General features: G+C 40.5%; 1 protein-coding gene across 4 annotated transcripts in view; it reads right to left on the bottom strand.

Annotated features, from left to right (window-relative positions):
- pcnt (pericentrin) overlaps positions 1–20,399 on the bottom strand; it is a 310,379-nt gene that overhangs the window by 98,472 nt on the left and 191,508 nt on the right. For all 4 annotated transcript variants that reach the window (XM_072578710.1, XM_072578712.1, XM_072578709.1 and 1 more), the window contains 5 exons: positions 12,740–12,976; positions 11,230–11,400; positions 3,058–3,210; positions 2,659–2,829; positions 934–1,896 (listed from right to left, as the gene is read on the bottom strand). In XM_072578710.1, coding sequence (XP_072434811.1) covers positions 934–1,896; positions 2,659–2,829; positions 3,058–3,210; positions 11,230–11,400; positions 12,740–12,976 — 1,695 coding nt within the window. The remainder of the gene's footprint in view (positions 1–933; positions 1,897–2,658; positions 2,830–3,057; positions 3,211–11,229; positions 11,401–12,739; positions 12,977–20,399) is intronic.

Raw genomic sequence — 20,399 nt, 5'->3', positions numbered from 1 at the left:
AGCAAAATGTCCTAAGGGTTGACTTACGAAAGGTGGTGGCTTTCTCCGAGTCTTCATATTATCTACATCTTTCATACATAATCAATGTCCACCCTAGCTTTTTGTGTTTTAGGAAATACCATGATGAGAATCTATAACATACTGACAGGCGTACGGCAAGGATGTACTCCATTCTCTAAGATCATCTTGGCCCAGCATCTTGGTCATTGGGTAAATTACTTTTGACCTGAAATTACTACGTCACTAGCCCATCCACCCAAATACTATTCCATTATATGATCTACCCATTAATGTATGAAAGAAAGCGTGCATTTTGGAAGATGCGTATCACTTTAACAACAATGATAATCTTGAACATTTTCTTTCTCATTCTCCATCCTCTACAAGCATAGAAATACACCAAAATGGCATAGATTTGGGATTTGAGAAGTCTCCATATGAAAGGTTAGCATTAGTTATCTTGACTGAGCAGCCACACATTTGCCATGAATACTCTTCTGTGATTCTTGTACATGCTATCAACTAAAACCTAGCCAAGAAAAAGCCATGAAATGATTTTGAACACTTTGTAGCCTTTTACCTTCGAGTCCACCCTGCAGTAGCAGAGTCATTCCTTACTTTATATCCTTGCACTACAAAGTGCAAACTGTCTCAAGTTTTCATGATGAAGGAAAAAATATACAAGATCTCAAACATGTATGTGAACATTTTATTGCTTTCAGAACAACCTATGAAATCTGCATTATTTTCAGACAATGAAAATTTATTACAAATTCTTCCTAGCCAAAAAGAGGAGAAAGAAATGATGTGTGCTTTAACCTTCAGTTAAATATATTTTAAAATCATAAAAATCATTCACTGTACAAGTTTAAATGCCAAATAAAAGATGTTTGTTGCATTATATTCAAGTGTACTAAATACATAATGACTTACCAACAGATCTTCCTTCAGCTGTATTTCTGGAGTAGTCCTATCATTGCCAACTACTTCCTTTTCTTTCTGAAATTGCTTCAGGTGGCCTTTTAATTCTTCATTCATTGCCTCGCACTTGGCCAGGTCACCCTGTAATCTCTCAAGCTCTTCTTGATGATTTGCATCCTTCTGTCTCAAGGTCCGAAGCACACAGTCACGTTCCAGAAGGTCAGACCGTAAGGTTTGTAGTTCATTACAACTTGTTTGGAATTGAGTTGTCCTATCTGATAATTCTTGTTCAAGCTCTGCTATTCTTGTTGGTAAAGATGCCATTTTTTCCAATTCCACCTGCCTTTGCTTTTCAATCATTTGTAGCAACATGTCCTTTTCAGCCTGAGCATCTTCCAACTCTTGGACACGTGAGGAGAGAAGAGCTACATCAGCATCCCGTTGAGAGATGTGGGTCCTCAGCAAACTGTTGTCCTCCTGAAGGGTGCTGTACTGTAAATGCAAGGATCCCATTTCCTGCAACTGCTGCTGATTAACTTCTTGCAAGTTTTGAAGGTCAATTTGCAAAGCAACAATCTTTTCTTGCAACTGAGCCTCCTTTTTATCCAAGAGCTGAAGGGAGTCTTGCTTAGATACCATTAATGCTGCCCCATTCTCTTTATAGTCTCCAGCAGCCCTATTGTCTACTTCAATACATGCCAGTTCCTGCTGCAGGTTGTCGTTAAGTCCCCGAGAAAGTGCGGAATTTTGTATGGTGTCTTTTTCCAAACCCAACATTTCAAGGTCTTCCTGAGAATCACTGACTTCATGGCGATTTGGACCCAGCAGAGAAAGTTCTTGCTGCAATTTCTCTATAACCTCAATGAGATGCTCAATTTCTTCTTCTTTTGACTGACGTAACCTATCCTGGTCAACTGTAAGCTGCTCTACCTGTATTTTCAGCTCTTCAATTTCACAATCCTTCTCTTCAAAAGTCTAAAATAAAGAGATGAATAAGGAAAACTTCAAATTCTGCTGAACAATACTAGCAAATGAACTAAAATGAAAACAAAGCACAGAGAGAGAAACAGAGTTGATACTTCAAGTCTAACGCAGATTCATACTGGACTTGAAACAGCTCTGTTGCTCTCTTTACACATGTTGCCAGAACTGATAAATCAAGATTGGAAGTTCCCAATTTTTTGACACACTCAAATTGCTCGGATGAAAACTGCCCAGACAACAAATCTCTTAAGACTTAGTTACTTCAGATGCATCACAGGTTTCTTGCTCTGTTTTACCTTTCTCTTTTGCTTTGCACCAACATAATTTCTGTCATTTAAAGCTCTCCTGCCCGGCACTCAATCTTAGAACTTCTCTTTTGATATTTCTTCCCAAAGAACCTTCTTTTGTTCTTAATTCAAAGCAGCTAAATCTCACACTTTTTACATCCCTGACAATAGGTCCCGCACTTGAAATATTAACTGTGTTTCTCCCCACAGACACTGGCTAGCTTGCCAATTTCCAATATTTTATCTGCTAATGTATAGAACTGTGGATGTTATCAATGTAACTAAGTAATCAAGACACTGATGAATAAGTGGGAAGATATTCATATAAAAATGTTTGGGAATAGCTTTGAATTCATAGAGTGAATTATCTAAAAGATACTGTCTAACATAAATTTAGCTTTCAGCTTCATACAATGCATTAACCAAGGAGTCCAACAGAGCTCTCAGAGTTCCACTAATATATCACCTTGTAGTGTGAAATGTTTTCCAAGTCCTGTTGTAATTTGAGGATTTGTTCCTTTAGTTCATCAATCTCCTGGTTCTTCTCCTGCAATAATGCCTGAGGCAACTGCAATCCAGGCACTTTGCTGCTATCTGCATCCAGGCCAAAACGCATATGGAGATTAGCTACATCCTCCTGAAAAATTAGAATGGTTGGGGGAATTAAGTATATTTTATGTAAATTAGTACAGACTTGTGTCAGTATTACAAATAGTACTAGGAAACTATCATATTTAAGTGACAGACAGATGATTTAGCTACAATTCTCCTGGTCTAGTTATTCACTAATAAATGACTTATCTCAGTCACCCCACAAACTGACTCCAGTAACTCACAAGAATCACATCACTGCCAACGAACTCACCTTCACTCGAATGTTCTCCTCATGGAGTTGGTTGATAGTCATTGCTGACTGCTTTGTCTGGATCTCCAACTGCATATTCAGCTGAAGCATCTCATCGTTTCTATTCATCAGATTCTCTCGAACTTGATCAAGCTGTTCCTCAAGGCTTTGGATCTTGAAAATAAATTCCACAACAAAATCAATTACAAACCAATTGAGCTATCAGACATTATTATACAATTCAAATTTTTTTACTCAACAAATTCCATGAAATGCATCCATTTTGTTTCACTGAAGCGTTTTGTACAATACCTGGCAACTGTCACAAATGGACGACAGAAAATCTTGAAAAGCATCCCAAGAGGACCTAATGAGTGTACATCCAATGGATCGCATGGCAGCCACATGCGACAGCCGATAAACACGCAGAAGTGACAAACACAGCAAAAGCAACATAACTCAACATTGTTGTCAGTGGAATTGGCTGAGGGAGGATTAGCGATTAAAGGACACAAATTCTAGGAAATTTTATTCTAGCTGTGTTACTCCATTCTGTGATCAACAACTATCTAAAGGATTTTATGAGCAGTGCATTTTCTAATGGAGTTGCTTTCCACTAAATGCATCTCCATTCTAATCTTGTAGCCAAAATCTGTCATTCTTTGCATCATGTAGCAAATCTCCTCAGTACTTTCTCAAGCATCCTCAGCTACCTATATAAGTTGTGGTGAATCATACTGGATACTCTAGCTGGGGCTTAAGCAGAGCTTTATAAAGATCCCATGTTTTGCAAATAATTTAACAAATCATTGCCCCAATACCTTTGAGATTAATGCATATGAACTCTCAGAGCCTGTTGCTCCTGCAGCCCTATTGTCTACTTCAATACATGCCAGTTCCTGCTGCAGGTTGTCGTTAAGTCCCCGAGAAAGTGCGGAATTTTGTATGGTGTCTTTTTCCAAACCCAACATTTCAAGGTCTTTTGAGCTGTACCATTAGGTTTATGACTGTCACTCCCTTACTCTTTGATCAAAATGTATCAACTCACACTGCGCAGTACTGAATCCTTCTTGCTATTCGTCTGTTCATTCTTCTACAGCATTCTGCCTGTGCCTTATTACAATTGGTTAATATCATCCTCACCATCAGTTATACCTCCAAGTTTAGTGTGAAGACAAAAGTTTGAAATTTTACTCTGTATTCCAATATGCAAGCCATTTATAGCTATCAATAAAGAAGTGGTTCAAACAGAGATACTTGGGAACGGAACTCCAGTCCAAAGAACAAACATATATCACAACTCTGACTTCTGTTCTTAAGCCAAATGGTTAATTCAAGCTGACAGAGCCCCTTGTTGATGCCATCCGTTGTTTCCATGTGTGCTGTGAAGCCAGTGATCTGGGAAGATTGCCAGATTGAAGGCACAGAATGTTACAATGGGTTCTAGATTTGATTTTACCTAGAAACAGAGCAGGTCCCTATTGGATTGTTTGAAAGATTCATTTAGAACAATTTGTCAGTGAAGAGAAATCAAACCTGTTGACTTCATGTTGCTGAAATACCACTGTTTGCCCCAACTGCATTTAGCCAATTAATGGCAGTCCGGATACAGCAGGATCCTTCTCAGAGCAGCTAAAAAGCTGAAATTGTGCCAGCGATTAGATGCTGGAGTGCAGCATTGTGATGCAGTCTCAAGAGAAGATACGGAGTTGCTGACAGGTAAGTAGTTGTTGGCAGCAGTTCAGTTGGGGTGCCTGTACTCAGGCAGTGGACAATGGAGTCTGACCAAACCAGTGGAATGTGGTCTGAAGTAAGCCAGCTTAGCTGGAAAAGAAAATCAACAAGATTGGGTCTCAGAGTGCAGGGAAATTCAGGGCCAGAACAAGCACAATCGCTGTTAAAAAGCTGAAATCAAGGGGATCCAAGATGGCAGTGACCTAGGAGGATTGCATTTGCTGGGCTCTGCGCCACAACATTGGCAGGACAGAGCTAGAACCTGCCCCAACCATGTTACTGTGAGCAAAAAAAAAAGTAAAAGAGCTACAGAACCTGAAAATTTTACTTACCTTTGTCTTTGCTGTGGGGAAATGGTGAAAAAAAAGGAGGAAGTTCGCCCAGGGCCGGGCTCAATCCACCGAGGTGGTGGGCTTGCTTACTCACCAGGCCTTGGTTGAGAAGCTTGCCAAATCTCACGAGGTCCTCAGGAAGAAGATTGAAGAAGAAAAAAAAACAAGGAAAAGCTGGCCCAGGTCTCTGCTATACAGCAAGACCTGGTGAAAAGGACTTATGAGCTTGGGCGCAGGCAGAGGCTGATTCATCCAAGAGTTGGACTGAAGCCCTGGAAACACAGGTCCATAGTTTGCTGAATCTGGTGGATGACCTTGAGAACAGGGCAGAAGAACGAACCTTCGGAGTTGTTGGCATGCTGGAAGGACAGAAGGTGAACAGCCAGTGGAATTATTTGAGAAGTGGTTCCCAGATTTCCTTAGTTTGGAGGCTGAAAAGGGAAGGATAAAGATTGAGAGAGCCCACCAGCTCGTGGCATGAAGGCCAGGAATGGACCAGCATCTTCGCCCTGTTCCACCATTCCTGTTTGGTTCCATCATTAGAAAGACAGAGTCCTGGAAGCTTCCAGAGCTGAAGGGAAGAATCCGAGAGCGTAGGTGTGCAAGGGTTCCAGGTCACGTCTTTCCAAAACTTTTCAGTAGCAGTGATTCTGAAAAGGAACTCCTTCGATGGTATCAAGAAGAGATTGAGAGCACTTGGGATCCAGTACTCTCTAAGATATCCAGCGGTGCCTCAGATGAATTATAATGGATCTGTACATTTATTTTACTCACCAGAGAAAGCGAGGAACTTTGTGGATATGCTGACTTAAGCCAGTCGATTGAAAAGACACAGATAACAGAGTTGTTCAGGTTTGTCCTTCTTTAGAGAGGACTTGGTAGTAGTAAGTTGCATTAGATTATGCTCGGGATGGATACAGTACTTGTCTTTAATTTCTAAGTTAAGTTATACCAAGGGATGGGTGATGTGTTTACTTTAAACTTACTTGTAAGTATCATTAATCTTGATTTTTCCTACTGGGTTGTGGCGCAACCCTAGCTAGTAGGAGTTAAGAGGGTAGTAGGGATGGTTAGTAGGGTTTTGGGATGTGTAGATGTCCCCTTTGAATGGGGGGGGAGGGGGGGGGAAAGAAAGGGGGGTAAATTCCTCTCAGCAGTGCCTTTGGCACTTTTTCGTTTTTCCATTTTTGGTGTACGGAGTTTTTACAAGTTTTGCAGCTTTGTTGGTTGCAGCCATTTTAGTTTATGTAGTTTTTGTGTTTTATGGACTTTCTTGTAGTGAAGATCAGTGTTTCGTAGTTCGAGTTCTCTGTCTTTGGAGTTGAAATGGTGCCAAAGGAAGTTATGGCTAAGGATGCGTTTAAGTGGTGTACCTGGGTGGTGGCCATGCTTGTTAGGAAGAATCTCCCATTTAAGTTGCTAGAGTGTATTAAAGATACACATGGGAGATTTGTAATCTTTAAAGCTTTGATAAATGGGGAAGAATACAGGATCTTAAAAGTCCCCTCAAATTCTTGATAAACACACTTTCTAAATTGGTTAACCTCGCATCTCAGCATATTATCATGGGGGGATTTTAATTGTCTAATAGTCCCTACGATGGACAGATTGCCCAAAGGCCCCTCGATATCTTCTTCATGATCTAAGTAATTAAGGGATTTGTGTGCCGAACTAGGACTGGTAGATATTTGGAGGCACTTTCATCCTACTGGCAGAGATTTTACGTTTTTCTTGAATCTGCACAAATGTCATACCAGGATTGATCTCATTTGGACACCCGCAGGGCATTTGGGCTCGGTGGTGTCATGTACAATTGGCAATATCCCTATTTCTGATCACGCTCCAGTGTATCTAATGGTCAAGAGTAAGGATACCATGATAGGTTCAAGTCACTAGCGACTGGACCCCTTCGTTCTTAAGGATAGCAAGTTTTATGGAATTGTTCTTTATTCAATTCAGGGCTTTTTGTTTTAGACATCTGAATTACTGACTTGGCTAGTAATCCATCCATTCTCAGGGAAAATGTTAAAGCCTATGCTAGGGGGTTCGTTATTTCCTAATCTGCCAGTAAGAAACAGCAGTAGAGTGAGCAATACTTGGTTAACACCCAATTGAAGGCAGCTGAAAAGGCATACTTTGATAGGCCCTCGTTGGCTAAACTGCAGAGGATCACAGCTATTTAGTCCACACAGACAGCTGAGAGGGAGCTTACATTTGCAAAACAAAGGCTGTTTGAGCAAGAGGATAAGCTGGGCATGTACTTAGCGTATCTTGCCAGGAAAAGGGAGTGCTCCCCAAGCCATTACCTCGATCAGGGAAGATGCTGAAAATTTAACCCATGATTCTAAAAGGATTAATGCGGCATTTCGTAAATTTTACTCCGAACTATACCAGTCTGATAACTGTGTGGAGGGGCGGGTTAGGATGGAATCTTTTTTTAAAAAAAAGTATTTGGACCTACCGGGAGTGACCCCTGAGCAAGAGTCTCTCCTTAATGCCCGTTGTCGGTGCAAGAGGTGCAGGAGGTTGTGACACAGCTTCAGAATGGAAAAGCACCTGGCCCCGACGGACTTCCCAGTGAGTTTTATAAGGAATTTATAAGTATACTGCCAGGACCGATGCTTAATATGTTTAACGATTCACATAGTCGTGGCCTCCTCCCGCCATCTTTAAGAGAGGCGAACATCTCTTTTATCCTTAAAAAAGGGAAGACCCAGGAGGACTGTGCTTCCTATAGATCCATCCCATTCTTGAATGTTGATTTCTTGCACTAAGACTAGAAACTGTGCGGCCCTCCATTATTAACGAGGATCTGATGGGTTTTATAAAGGTCGCAGATCGTCAAATAATGTCAGGAGGTTACTTAACATGATCCAAGTATGTCAACAACGATCAGTACAGGAATTAGTGATCTCTTTAGACATGGAGAAGGCATTTGACTGGGTCCAGTAGCCTTTTTTTTACTTTAAAACGGTTTGGTTTGGACGAGGTCTTTATCAGATGGGTAAAGGTTTAGTAAAATGACCCTCTGGCCTCGGTCCTCACCAACAGTGTGTGATCAAGCAATTTCAATATTTTTGGGGGCAGTTGACAGGACTGTCCCTTATCACCACTGCCTTTCACATTGGTAATTGAACCGCTGGGTAGGGATCCCAATATATCTACTCCAGAAGTAGGGCAAAGTCACACAAGATTGCTTTGTATGCAGATGATGTTTTTGTCTTTTTATCAAACCTAACAGTTTTGGTGTCTCATCTGATACAATTTATTTGGGTTACAAGATCAATTTTGCGAAATCAGAGGCCATGCCCATGGGTGGTCTCCTGAGAATGAATCTCTATTTCCCTTTAGATGGTCACAGGAAGCCTTTCTCTACTCTGGTATATTCATTACTCCAGTCTTTGATCAGCTATTTAAAACCCAATTTTGATCATTTATTCGACAGAATCAAACAAGAAGTTCAAAGATGGGAAGCAATTCCGATCTCTTGGTTAGATTGGATTGCTCTCATTAAAATAAACATTCTCCCCATCTGCTTTTTTCAATGCAAATGCTTCCTCTGCTTTTTGGAAGACGGAGCATCTGGTTCAGTTCCTTTAGTTGGTATCGCAAGCAACCCTTTATTAAACTGACTAAACTGGCTATACCGCTGCAGTTTTGATACTCCCAGGTATATAAAAAAAATCAATTAAGCTTGTTGCTATCTTACATGAATGATTGGGCCTGGGGTGTCCCTCAGGTTGGATATCGAAGCATCTGAGGCAAGATATTCCCTTACTAACTTGCTGCTCTTGGACAAAATGAGGATAGTTAAGGAATATTGCCATAGCCCCACAGTTATTAATACTGTTAAAGAGGTGGAAGGCAATACGTCAGTGTGAGGGCAATATTGCCAAAACATCAAATTTTTGCACCCATAGTTGGTATGCCAGGGGATGGACTCTGGGTTTAAACTATGGGCAGCTAGGGACATGTCTTGCCTGGTCACTTATTTGAGGGGGTATATACTGATGTCGTTTGACCAGTTGGCTTGGAAATACGAGTTGCCCAGTAGGGACATCATCTGTTTTTCTCAAATTAGGAATTTCATTCAAAAAGAGACGACACTACTAACTGATTCTCATAGATGTGACACAGGGAAGAGGGTGCTGAGTGCTGAGGACACATTTTCTGACAGCAATGTCTATCATCTATCGGGACAGCATCCTTCAGACGAGTCCGAATGGCTCTGTAAGGTATGGGAATGGGAGCTGGACATTGAAATCTCTTCTGAAGTGAGAGAGGGTATCTGGGAAAATGCAGGGAGGATCTCTATTTGCAACAGGACCCATGCCTTGCAATTGAAAATTCTCCACAGGGTCCACTTGACTCCAGAATACCTTTCAAAATTTAAATCAGGAGTATCTCCAATGTGTCCTAAATGCAAAGTGAGTATGGGCACACTCGTTCATTGTCTCTGGTCCTACAACAGGCTACGGGCAGTTTAGTCAGATGCTGTGGTATGTAAAATAAAGGTGAACTTGGGGGCAGAGGTGGAAATGGACCCAGTATCTCCTCTTCTTGGCTTTGTTAATCCACTTTCATTAGATATGCGCAAAAAAAAGCTTTTCAGTATCCTCACTTTACCATTAAATTCCCTACAGCGTGGAAACAGGCCCTTCAGCCCAACCAGTTCATACCGACCCTTCAAAGAGTAACCCACCCAGACCTATTTCCCTCTGACTAATGCACCTAACACTACGGGCAATTTAGCATGGCCAATTCACCTAACCTGCACATTTTTGAACTGTGGGAGGAAACCGGAGCACCCGGAGAAAACCCACACAGACATGAGGAGAATGTGCAAACTTCATACAGACAGTTGCCTGAGGATGGAATCGAACCTGAGACCCTGGCGCTGTGAGGCAGCAGTGCTAACCACTCAGCCACCGTATGCATACCAGCCTCGAAGAAAAGTTGCCCCTTAGGTGTCCTTTAATTCTTTCCTCTCTAACCTTAAACTGATGCCCTCTAGTCCTTGATTCCCCAACCCTGGAGAAAAGAAAGAATGCATTCACTCTATCCAGGCCTCTCATATGCTTCTACGAGAACCCCCCTCAGCCTCCTACGCTATAAAGAAAAAAGTTGTAGCTTGTCCAATCTCTCCCTATAACTTAGACCATTCAGTCCGGGCAACATCCATGTAAATTTCTTCTGCACTCTTTCCAGTTTAGTAACATCCTTCCTACAGCAAGGTGACCAAAACTGAACACAATACTACATGTGCAGCCTCACCAAAGTCCTACATAAATGCAACATAACTTCCCAACTTCTATACTCAATGTGCTAACTGATGTATGCCCTGTATACCTGTGACTCCACTTTCAGAGAACTGTGAGCCAGCATCCGGGGAGCAGGAGAATTCATTCCTGATGAAGAGCTTATGCTTAAAATGTCGACTCTCCTGCTCCTCAGTTGCTGCCTGGCCGGCTGTGCTTTTCAGCACCACACTGCTCAATCCAGTGGTTCAGATTTCTTTCTTGTTCACTGAACTTAACTCTCTTATCAATAGCTTTTTGTCATTTTTGTTTACTTGCAATATGCAGGACACAGAGCAACTATCTGACCTGAAGCCTTTAGATCAGCTAACCCTTTTGTGATCATCCAAAAATATTGCTGTGTATTTACTCACTCCTCTACGGTTGTGTAGTTGATCACACCTTAACCAACAGGATGAAGACTTGCTTACTGAGCACAACAGAAGATTTGTCGTAGGAATAAATTACTGCAGATGCTGGAATCTGTACTGAAAACAAAAAAATGCTGGAAATCACAGGTCAGGCAACATCCATTGAGGGAGAGTAAGCTAACATTTCGAGTCTTGATCATTTGATGGGCTGTTCAGTTCAAAACCCAGCTTCTTCATCCAACCTGATACGTTAATCTAGTCAAATATCTCTTGCCCATGCCAGTGTAACAATTACCAGGGAAACAATGTAAAATTACCTCGAAGTAACCCCCAATAAACTGAATGTTTTCTGTTAGATTAAATGTCTCGGTAATGTGGCATCTTTAAAAACAGAAATGTTAAAACACAAATCATAAATAGTCTTACTTAGGGCCTAATGAAACTGTTTCTCAATCCCACCTCATCTTCCTTTGTCTGGAGAGCTTGTCGCTCATTCAGTAATTGCTCCTTTAGAGTTTGGTCAGAAAGTCCTTCAATAGGGACTCTATGTCTAGCTTCATCCAGTTTTGATTGTAGAGCAGAGATCTGCATTAGGTTACTGTACTGCTGCTGCTGCAGGGATTCTTTGTCCTAGCACAGAAAAAAAGGAATATATCAGATCTGGTAGCTCTCAAATTAAAAATCAAAATCAAATTTAAGCCCTTTTAGCCGTTATCCTACGTAATTGTATCGAATTTTATGCCCCATCAATGAGTGAAGCATACTTAAAACACATTCCTGCACATATAATAGCACTGTTTCTGCTCACTTCCAACGCTAGTAAATTTTAGGGGAGAGGCAGAGGCCTAGCAGAATTGTCACTGTATTGTTAATTCAGAGACCCAGGTAATATTCGGTGACACCAGTTTGAATCTCACTTTGGCAGATGGTGAAATTTGGATTCAATAAAAATCTGGAATTAATTAATCTGTTTATGACCATAAAAACATATCTGGTTCACTGATGTTGTTTAGGGACAGCAACTGCCATCTTCACTTGGTCTGGCTACATGTGACTCCAGACCCACAGCAATGTGGTTGACTCTGAACAACCATCAGGGCAATTAAGGATGGGCAAAAAAATGGTAGTCTAGCCAGCAATGTCTTTATAAGAATAATTATTGGGCTGCAACAGGTTAAGAAGCGGAACAAATGGATGCTATCATTGTCAAAATTTAGGACCTTGTCTGTTATTTGTGAAACTGACACTTTTTTTTAAAAAAGCACGACATGCAATTCAAAAAGATCAAGACTGGTTGCATATGAAGTACAAACGGCTTCTGTTATTTCACTTAGAAGTTCACTCAACCTTTTGAAAAAACAGGTTTTTGAATAGTACAATACTGCCGGGATTAATTCATTTCTCAACCATTTACATTAACTGCCAGATTATATTAAACTCTGCAGCAGTTGGCTGACCACCATCGTTCTCAACAAAGTAGGAGCAATGTTAAGTTTATCATTATTGTAGCAACTTGTTATCGACACTGTTGAGAAATGGTTCTATCTCTTTCCACAATCTGAACAAAGGACTCAGCAAACTGAGCGTAACCTCTTTAGAAAGGATAGTGCACTTAGGATCATTAAGTACAGGAAGAGATTCTCTGTGCTGGCTCTTTAATAGAGGTATCTTTGATAAGACTCTTTGATAGAGGTATCAATTAGTCCTACCCCATGCTCTTTGCCCATAACCCTGTAAATTTTTCTATTAAATATGCAGTTGCTTTTTATTTTACTTTAATCACTGCAAGCTTCTGGATCTCCCCAGATAAGTTTTCAGAAAGTGCCAGGTAATCATTTCAATGAGGGTTTAGATGCATTAATTTTTGATAATTAATTTAAAGGGGATATTTACTACAGAAATGCACACACTCAGCTTGATTGTTATGAAACAAAGTTTCATAAAAGTATGGTGACTGATCCTCCCTTACCTGTGTTAATTCTTCCTCTATCCGCCTCATCTTCTGCATTTCTTGCTCAAGCTGATGAATCCGCTTTTCTGCATCAGCATGGGATAACACAACTTGCTCAAGCTCTTTGATCTGTGCTTCCAGTTTTGCTATTTCTTCACTTTGCTCTTGCACATCTCGCTCCAGGTGTTCCTTTCTAAGCAGCAACTCATTATAATCATCAGTCTTTGACTGGATCTGTGCCTCCATAGTTTCCACCTAAAGAGAATGTGCACAAATACATTATAAATTGAGAGCAAAAGTTTGCAATATGTTCGACGGGGGAAACTAAGTCAATGCTAAAGTGGCAACATGCTGCCATTACATTAGAAAAGCACATTATATGAAGTTAAAAATCACACAACATCAGGTTATAGTCCAACAGGTTTATATGGAAGCACTAGCTTTTGAAGCATTGCTTCCTCCTCACTGGAGAAAGAAGCAGTGCTTTGAAAGCAAGTGCTTCCAAATAAACCTGTTGGACTATAATCTGGTGTTGTGTGATTTTTAACTTTATCCATCTCAATCCAATACCAGCACCTTCAAGTCATGGCCACATTATATGAAAACCATTTTCACTATAAGAGAAAGAAGTTGATAATTAGCTACTTAACAATTCTGCAGAAATCTAGACAGTTTAAAAACAGTAAAGATCTTATTCAGCGATGGATTTGTTTTTTAAGGTTAGAAAAGGGCTTTACTTACATTTTTTTACCATTATGAATTAAAATTATATTCCATACTAATTATTTCAACCACTCCCAGTTTGTAATAGAGATGCAATAACTTTCCTTGTCTTCCCTTCAGACTTTTCTTAGTAAATGGTACAAAGAGAATTTAAAAAGCAAACCAAAAAGGACATTCTTCTAAATTTATTTTATCATAGTAACATGTCAAAGCATTATCTTCAATTCTCCATGAAGTCATTAAAACAATTTTTAAAACTTAATTCATGAGATGTGGGTTTTGCTGGAGAGACCAGCATTTATTACTCATCCTTTGATGCCTTCGAGAAGATAGTGGACAGATGCCACCTTGAACTTGTACAAGGTCAGATATACAGATTCATGGGGGAGGAATTCTTCGTAGATGATCTCGGCAGAATATATTCAAAGGTTTAACTTTGAATACCCTTTTATCTGTCCACAAGAATGACCTCAGCCTTCCAGTTGTTTCCTATTTAAGTACACCACCTTACTTTCACACACTCAGTTCTGTCCTAGGCCTGCTGCAGTATTCCAGTGAAGCCCCACTTGACACGGAGGAGCAGCATCTCATTTTTCACTTCAGCACTTTACTGCCTTCAGGACTCAAATGATTGATATTTGACAACTACTGACAATGAATTCTGTTCTCCAGTTTGATTACTCCCTTCCCTCCATGTGTTGCTTTGCAGGTGTTTGCTCTCAGCAGCACTGACGTTGCTTGTGCTATTAACACTGACCATTAACATCTAATCTTGCATCTGTATCACTCCTCTATTACCATTAGCATTCACTTTGCCTTGCTCTGTGCATGCTATCTGTTCCGCTTATTCTTTCCCCTTTTTAAACAGTATTAAAAAATTGCTTTGCCAGGTCCTTCAGTTCTGAAGAATCAAAGTGGACTGTTTTTATTTCGATGTTTAAAAGTCCTCCCCTCCAAAATGGGGTAAAACTGGAACTTGACAATCTCACCTGTGCTTCACAAAATTGATAAAGCAATTAATAGAAAAACTACTGCAGTTGAAAGCTTTACAAGTGCTTAGTTCCAGTAAATTACTCAAAACTGTAATCATTGCTCTTTTCAAACAGCTTCTGGCAGTTTCAAGGAGGTGAAGGTGCTAACAGTGAAGCATATAACTCAATTATTGTTCTTGGAAGAAGATGTTTGCCCAGTTCTCAGAGTCAAATTACGCAAATGGTTGTTTAGTTTAATTTTATTCTCTTTACAAAGTAGCAATCTGGTTATTTCCTTTAGCATTTCCCCAATGGAAATACGCAACATCGTGCTGGCGTGCTGAAGTGAAGGTGAATTATAATCTCTGTTGCAAGATAAAATTAATCAGGTTTCAGAATGTGTAATTCTCAAGTTTGTACTAGGTTATATTCCCATTAATAAATTTTGTGTACTGAGAAAGGCCATTTAGTTCATTATGCCTGGATGGATTATAGTCAGGGTATTGGTTGAAAGAGATTTTTTTTTAGTTTCATTCCACTTGCTTCCAGTATTTTCAAAAATATTCAAGTAAAGGGACAATTGTGCTGTGGTAAAGTCAGTAGACTAGTAATCCAGCTCTGGGGTCACGGATACAAATCCTACTACAGAGCCAGTGGAATGTGAATTAAATTTACAAATCTGGAGAGCTATAGCTAGTCTCAATAATGGTGACCATGATAACTGTAACTGTAAGGTATAGGGTTTAAATTGCGCAGAATAAGGGATCAGGTGTTGCTTCTGCAAAAGCTTACATTATAAAATTAGGCTGCGCATGCCAATACTAAACAGTGAGAAGCGAAAACAGGTAGTATTATCTATGACTAATAGGGCAGAGCAACCGAGTTTCAGGATGCACCAGTAACAGGAGAATAGTGTGCCAGTCGCAGGAGGAATGTGGCCAACAGATGGAATTTAGTTTGGCAGAATGATCACACAAAGACAGCAAACTATGCCAGGATAGTCACATATAAGGAATGAGATAAATAAGAGTAAGGGGTGACAGGCTTAGAGTAATGGGGGAAGTAAACAGAGGCAGAGAGAAACTAGAGCTTGTGATTGGTTACTTTTGCTGTAGCGCGTAGCCTATGGGGTGAAAGGGGAGGACCGAGAGACGCAGCTGAACAGCATAAATCAGAATGTAACCCTCAGATTGGGGGTGCTCACTCGTTAGGCACCCGTTCTTGCAAGTTCGTATCAATAAAATTCGCTGCTTCAGAATTTGACTCGGACTGAAATTTATGAATATGCGAGTTTTGTTTCTCACAATTTGGGGGCTCGTCCAGGATGTCCATCATCACCAGCAGGGTGGGCACGGTCGATGGCTGGGAAGATGCATCCCATTCCTTTTAGAACAGTCCAGTGTTCCTCAGCAGTGGGTTCCCCCTTCTGGTTGACTGATAGGCTCTCATCGGATCTCAATCTGAACCAGGCGAAAGTAAGTAGGCACAGGGAGCCAGGCAACTCCGTGCATGGACCAAGGTAGAAAAAGAGATTTTTAAGTACTGCCTTAGTGGCTGGGATTGAGTTCTAGTAGTTAATAAGTGTCTAACGAAGGAACTCAATATGGGCTGTGCTGAGGGTAAAGTATAAGCCTCTGGAAAAAAAAATGGAAATGGAGGTGGAGTCCCTGACAACATACCTCCAGAAAGTCCGTTGGGCAGGGTGTTGTGGAATTGGAAAAATAATACTTGTACAAGGGGAAAAGACAGCAAAAAGATGATTAACTATTATCATTTTGTATGGACTAAGGAATCCATTCTTCGTCCCGCCGTCTTCTTGCCAAAGTACGGGTTGGATGAAGACTGTGTTTGTAAATATTTGAATTTATATGTCAACAAAAAACAGCCTTTCAGTCAGGAGTGATCAGATTATGCTTAGTGTTGGAAAGGCTGGTAGCTGAAAGGCTACTGAGGGTACACTTTGTTACTAAATCATGGCCAGACATCCAAAACTAAATTCAGAAAATAGATGGGTGCAGTGAGAAATCACTTGAGGAATTATTAAGAGGGGCACAGAAAGTGTTTGTAAAGAGAGAGGATGAGAAGCAAAAACGGAAGGCAAAAATGATGATAGCCATGGTTGACGAAGTAGTCAAGAAAAGAATTGAATCAGTGACTAACAACCGCAGTACGTAGAACATAGAGGAAGGGGTAGAGGACGAGGAGGACCTTTTGTAGGGTCCAGTCAACAGGGATAAGGACAGAGGTGGAGTCCCCAAGAAGCAGGGGGTTACATCCAGAAAAAAAAATCAAAAGATAGAGGGGTGGAGTGAGAAGCCTCTAGAGTTGTTGTTGCGGGAAGCTCAAAATGTCTGAGAGATACAGGATGTGTGTGTGTGTGTGTGTGTGTGTGTGTGTGTGTGTGTGTGTGTGTGTGAGAGAGAGAGAGAGAGAGAGAGTGTGAGTGAGTGAGTGAGAAAGAGCTGTACAACTAATAGAAAGTTTAACCCTTTGTGATTCTGTTTGAATGCACATTTGTTTGTTGGTGATTGAATGTTTGTGCTTTGTTCCCTGGAGCCTGAGATCTGGGACTGTTTTGAATCTGATTTCTATTATGGAAATTTAACATGATTTCTTTTAAGGTTAAGGATTTTACAGTGAGTATGAAATAAAATGTTAACTCCTTTCTTTTTACAGGTCATGACTCCCTTACTATCAGTTTCTAACTCAACTATTTTATCCTTACATTAAAGCGATTTCAAATCAGCTGAATACAGAGGAAAACAACATGATAACCTTTTTTTGTGTTTCAGACTCATTTGTTTTCACTTAATTTTAAGCCGTAGCTTTATTCAGAAAGTTCCCTCCCTCAATGACAGTTGAAGTTTCAGTTCAACATTAGATTGTAATAAATCAATCCTATGGTTAATATCTGTGACCTTGGATTCGGCCATTTTCATGCATTAGAAGTTTTTTTTAAACTTGAATGGACAAATCCTTTCAAGACAGCTCTGGTTATTTCACGATCCAAAGCATTGTAATTGAGCAATGACTGGTCAGGATGACTTAACAAAACTAATTTTGGATTTAAATTAAGGGACTAAAACCGGGTAATAATAGTGGATTTCAAAGTTGGGAACTGTATGCATTTTACATTTTAAATATTAAATACTTTAAAAATGAATTTATAATATATAAATATATATTTACAAGTAAGATTCCAAAATGTATAGTTAGGAACAGGCTTTAAAGTTAGACAAACATAAATTGATAAATTGGTATTTGAAGCTATAGGGAGCAAGAAATATTGCAATATTTCTTTAAAAAAAAACAAGGTCTAAACAAAACATTGGGTGAAGAAGAATGGCCATTAGGTGGCCCTAAAGCTGTTCAATTGGTCAAATCAGCTCAGCAATTGATCTGGCAATGTAACATGGGCGCAGGAACAAAAGAGTTAACTGGACGATGGCGACAGTTTTGTGACGAGAGGCATGAAGAATCAGTTTGCGCTCATGGCAAGATACTGCCACCAAATTGGGAATTGAATTAACTGCAAATGGTGCTATGGATTCTGTTAAGGTTTTTAAAAATGAATGTGCTCGAGCAAAACAATTACAGAAACAGAATGAGATGTCACAAGTGACTGGTAAACAAACAGAACTGCGCAATTACAGTTTTTAAAATGTTTTAGTCACTTGCTGCATTTCCACCCTGAATTACAAATAATGATTATTTTATTTATATAATACATAATTAATAATTAATATTTATAATAAATCAATTGTATTAGCCTGACTTGATATTAATTGGCAGGATTGCTTCACACTCTCTCAGTGACCTGTCATATTGATTCATAGCTAATTTAAAACATGATAGCGTTAATTCATTGTTAATTATAGAATGAAAAGCGACATTACTGGCCAGAGTGTGTGCAGGCAGTGGCAGCAACAGCCTTATTGGTAGAAGAAAGTTGGAAACTTACTTTTGGGGGAGCCTTAATAGTCAGCACCCACATCAGGTACGGACCATATTAAATCAGAAAGCAGGGCGGTGGCTTACGGATTCTAGAATTCTAAAATACGAAACAATTCTAATAGAGATGGATGACCTTACATTGATCACAGACAGTTGCCTGAATCCACCTACCTTTCTCTGGAAAGGGGAGGATGAGGCTCCCTCAGACCCAGAACATGACTGCCTTGACATTATAGAATATCAGACGAAAGTAAGAATGGACCTTAGAGATATCCCTCTACATGCAGGGGCCAGGCTGCTCATTGATGGGTCCTCCAGAGTGATTGAAGGCAAAAGACATAATGGATATGCAGTAGTGGGTGGAATAGAGGGGAGTGTTATTGAAGCTAGTAGACTACCCAATGATTGGTCGGCACATACTTGCAAACTTTATGCACTAGGCAGGGCTCTTAAGACCTTGGAAGGCAAAGAAGGAACTGTGTACACAGATTCTAAGTATGCCTTCGGGGTGGCACACACATTTGGGAAGTCATGACAGGAGAGGGGACTGATAAAACAGTAGGGGTAAAGAATGGCTCATGAGGAATTGGTAAAGCAAGTATTGGAATCCCTTTTGTTGCCAAAGGAAATAGCAATAGTCCACATAAATGGACATCAGCAGGGAAATGATCCCGAAGCAAAGGGAAATAGATTGGTGGATGAAGTCACTAAGGAGCCAGCTCTGAACCCTCAGCCCGCTACAATATATATTTTGGTACCGATGGTGCAGGAACCTGGGGGGAGACCGATATTTAGTGCTAATGAAGAGAGAGAATCAGAAGAACTGGGAGCTATGCAGACAGTAGAGGGGTGCTGGATGCTACCTGATGGCCGGGAGATGCTAAATAAGATGATGATGCAAGAAATTATGGCTGTCTTACACCAGGGGAGTCACTGGGGAGTGCAAGCAATGTGTGATTTGGTCTTAAGGAAATATGGATGTAAAGGGATCAATATGATAGCCAAACAGATATGAGAGGGATGTATATCATGCAAGAAAATCAACGAGGTATTGAGGAAACAAGTCCCAGGCAGGAGAGAACCTGGGCTCCGACCATTTCAGAGCATTCAGGTAGATTATACCGAATTATCCCGTGTGGGAAGACTGAGGTATATGCTGGTAATGGTTGATCACCTGTCTGGATGGGTGGAGGCGTATCCTTTAGCCACTGCAAGTGGGGTGTCCAAGATAATACTTGAACACATAATTCCCAGAAACGGGTTAGTGGAATGCATAGATTCAGATCAGGGAACTCATTTCACTTCCAGGATACTCCAGGGAGTAATGAAGGAGTTAGGAGTCTCCTGGGAGTTCCACACCCCTTGGCATCCACCTTCATCAGGAAAGGTTGACAGAATGAACCAGACACTCAAGAAGCAGTTATCAAAATTAGTTGTAGAAAGCAGAATCCCTTGGGCTAAGTGTTTACCTATAGCCCTTTTACGAGTGTGGACAGCCCCAAGGAAAGATATGGGGCTGTCCCCTTATGAGATATTGTTTGGCCTGCCCTATCTGGTAACGAAAGGGGAACTGCCTACCCTGGAGACTAAAGATCTGTTCTTAAAGAAGTATATATCTGTTCTTAAAGAAGCTTGTCCTCGTCTTTGTCTTTTCTTAGGAAACAAGGATAACTGGCACAGACTCCCCCCCTTTAATTCACCATTTATCCCATCCGGCCAGGAGATTGGGTCCTAATTAAGTCATGGACAGAAACTAAATTGCAACCGGATTGGGAGGGACCGTACCAGGCTCTTTTGACTACCAAAATGGCAATACGCATGGCAGAGAAAGGCTGGACTCACTACACCAGGATTAAAGGACTGGTAGAATCCCGGTTAAGAAAGAAGTCTGGACAGCCGAATCAACAGAAGAACCACTGAAACTCAGACTCAAAAGACTTTAAGTAACTGATTTTTATGTGGACGTGAGATAGTTTCTTTTTGATATCTATATATTGTATTGCATGTTAAATCTCTCAGTCCTTCAATAC

The sequence above is a fragment of the Chiloscyllium punctatum genome, chromosome 10, assembly GCF_047496795.1.
Source record: "Chiloscyllium punctatum isolate Juve2018m chromosome 10, sChiPun1.3, whole genome shotgun sequence".
Taxonomy (NCBI): domain Eukaryota; kingdom Metazoa; phylum Chordata; class Chondrichthyes; order Orectolobiformes; family Hemiscylliidae; genus Chiloscyllium; species Chiloscyllium punctatum.
This window is presented reverse-complemented; position numbering and strand designations above follow the sequence as displayed.